The sequence below is a fragment of the Acanthisitta chloris genome, unplaced genomic scaffold (assembly GCF_000695815.1).
Source record: "Acanthisitta chloris isolate BGI_N310 unplaced genomic scaffold, ASM69581v1 scaffold14324, whole genome shotgun sequence".
Lineage (NCBI taxonomy): Eukaryota > Metazoa > Chordata > Aves > Passeriformes > Acanthisittidae > Acanthisitta > Acanthisitta chloris.
The window spans coordinates 24,824-27,168 of record NW_008671168.1 but is presented as its reverse complement, the minus strand read 5'-3'; the positions used below and the strand labels follow the sequence as shown (position 1 = coordinate 27,168).

At 46.5% G+C, this 2,345-nt stretch overlaps 1 protein-coding gene across 1 annotated transcript in view; it reads right to left on the bottom strand.

Moving 5' to 3' along the window:
* LOC103801583 (cAMP-specific 3',5'-cyclic phosphodiesterase 4B-like) overlaps positions 1-2,345 on the bottom strand; it is a 13,078-nt gene that overhangs the window by 1,638 nt on the left and 9,095 nt on the right. Inside the window, 1 exon segment of the mRNA XM_009074002.1 lies at positions 2,315-2,345. This exon segment is cut by the window's right edge and continues 22 nt beyond it. Coding sequence (XP_009072250.1) covers positions 2,315-2,345 — 31 coding nt within the window.

The following is a 2,345-nucleotide window of genomic DNA, read 5'->3' as shown; positions in this document are numbered from 1 at the left end:
AAAGAGTGAGGAGTGTGGCTGAGTCCCACAGCCCTTCCGCCGGCTGCGGCGTAAGCTCTGAGCTAAACCACTCCTCAGTTGTCTGACTAAGAGAGGACATACGTCCAGGATGGAGAAAACTGAATGGCCATAAAGAGGATTGAAATTCTTCCTTCTTGGCAAAGTGTGTCACTTCTCCTCACTCAGCTGGACAAGGCTGCGGTGCAGCAGGGAAATGGCTCTCCCAGGAGCCAGTCTCAGCGTGCAGATGTTTGCTTTGGAAGTCACACATGGCTCCCTCAGACACAACAGGATGTCAATAGAACCATTAGCATTCAATTCTAACAGAGTGGGGAGGCAGCTGAAACAAAAAGGTGAGGAAAATTTCCTGCTGCACATGTTCCGGAGCACTTCTCAAGGGAAAAATGGTTGGCTGCTGGATTTGTCACCATCCAAGGGCTCTACAGCACCAATGGGTGAAGATCAGGACTCAATAATGGGTCATTGTTTCTTTAAAAACATCCGAAATCATGGAATCATTTGAGAAGAGGCTCAGGAGTGACCTCATGGCTCTCTCCAACTCCCTGACAGGGGCTGGAGAGAGGTGGGGGATGGTCTGTCCTGCCATGGCTGCAGGGAGAGGACTAGAGGGAATGGCCTTGAGCTGAGACAGGGGAGAGTCAGAGGAGATATTGGGAAATTTTTCCCTGTTAGAGTGTTCAGGCACTGGTATATTGCCCAGGGAGGTGGTGGAGTCACCAAATCTGGAAGTGTTTAAGAGATGTCTGGATCTGGCACTGGAGCATATGTTTTAGGGGTTACAGCAGTGACAGGTTAGTGGTTGGACTTGATGATCTTAGATGTCTTCTCCAACCTTGGTGATTCTATGACTCTGTGAATATTTGGCCATGTGGCTCAGCACTGATCTTGAAACATCTTGATGTGAAGAGGTGACATCTCAAGCTTTGACCCACTATTTTCCAATCAACTCCTTGTTTCCCTCCAGCACCAACATGTCACTACCCTTTCTCCTCTGCCACAGCTGAGATTTCCTTGATAGCCATTTTGTGCAATTCTTGTCCTTTCTGCACAGCAAAAATGCCATTTTGAAGCCTCTGTGAAGTGCATATGTGAAACAAATAATTAATGGGAGCTCACATGTGGAGCACATGGGCATTTTCTGGCCAAGCCTGGCTGAGGGATTCATTTCTTGTGAGCTTAACAAATAAGACAGATTTTTCCAACAAAATCACCACATGGTTGAGTGAATAATTTTGAAACCACTTGGCTTAGCCCATGAGGACATTTGGAAATAATTATCATCAATTTTGGTACTTATTCAAGCTGAAAAACCTTGATGATGACTTGCTCGAGTCATTCAAGAACAACAACCAAGACATCATTATATAAAGGTTGGAATATGTTTAGGCAAACAGAACTTACTGGTTTCATATCTGGGTGAAATTTTATGGCCTGTGTTACACAGGTCAGAACAAAATATGACCTTGAAACTGTTCAATCTGTGAATCAGAACAAGGGATGAGCCAGTTCAGCTCAAAACAAAAGGCAACTCCTTTTAAGGTTTGTATTGATATAAATGAGTATTTCTGTGGCTTCAGCCTGCACACAGGAGCTCCAGCAGATCTCTGATTTAACTGGATAGACCCATTTTAACCTGTGAGGGTGATGAGACACTGGCACAGGTTGCCCAGGGAGGCTGTTGTTGCCCCAACCCTGGCAGTGTTCACAGCCAGGTTGGCTAAAGCCTTGAGCAACCTGCTCTGGAGGGAGGTGTCCCTGCCCAGGGCAGGGGGTTGGCATTGGGTGATCTCTAAGCTCTATTCCAACCCCCTAACATACTATAATACTACTATGATACTTTTCCAGTGTCCTGAAGTGGATCTCAGCTAGAAGTTCACTGCAGTTGGCACTGCTATGAATATCTAAGCCATGGTATGACGTCAGCAGGTTTAGGTGGTGCTAATTAACAGAGGGCATGAAGGCAGGCCAGATTTGGCAGGGGGATGGGGAGGGCAAAATTGCAGTTTTCAAGCCTGAGGAACAAAAGGAAACCAATTCCCTTTGGAAACTGAGACATAAAAGGGCAAGATGAACATGTATCTGGAAATGAAGAGATGTCATGGGGGACAGAGAGGAGCCTGAACAGCCTCTCCAGTCTGTAGGAGCTTCAGGCACAGCTGGATGTCAGGGTGGGTCAGAACCAGCCCTGTGACCAGCTGGCTCCTTGCTAATTGTGCTGGAGAAAGCAGATGAATTTTGAATCTGCTATAAACTCAAAGCTCAGGCAATAAAACTGCAGCTCGGGGCCAATTACCTGTGATTTCTCCACCGAAGCTGTGTGTTTG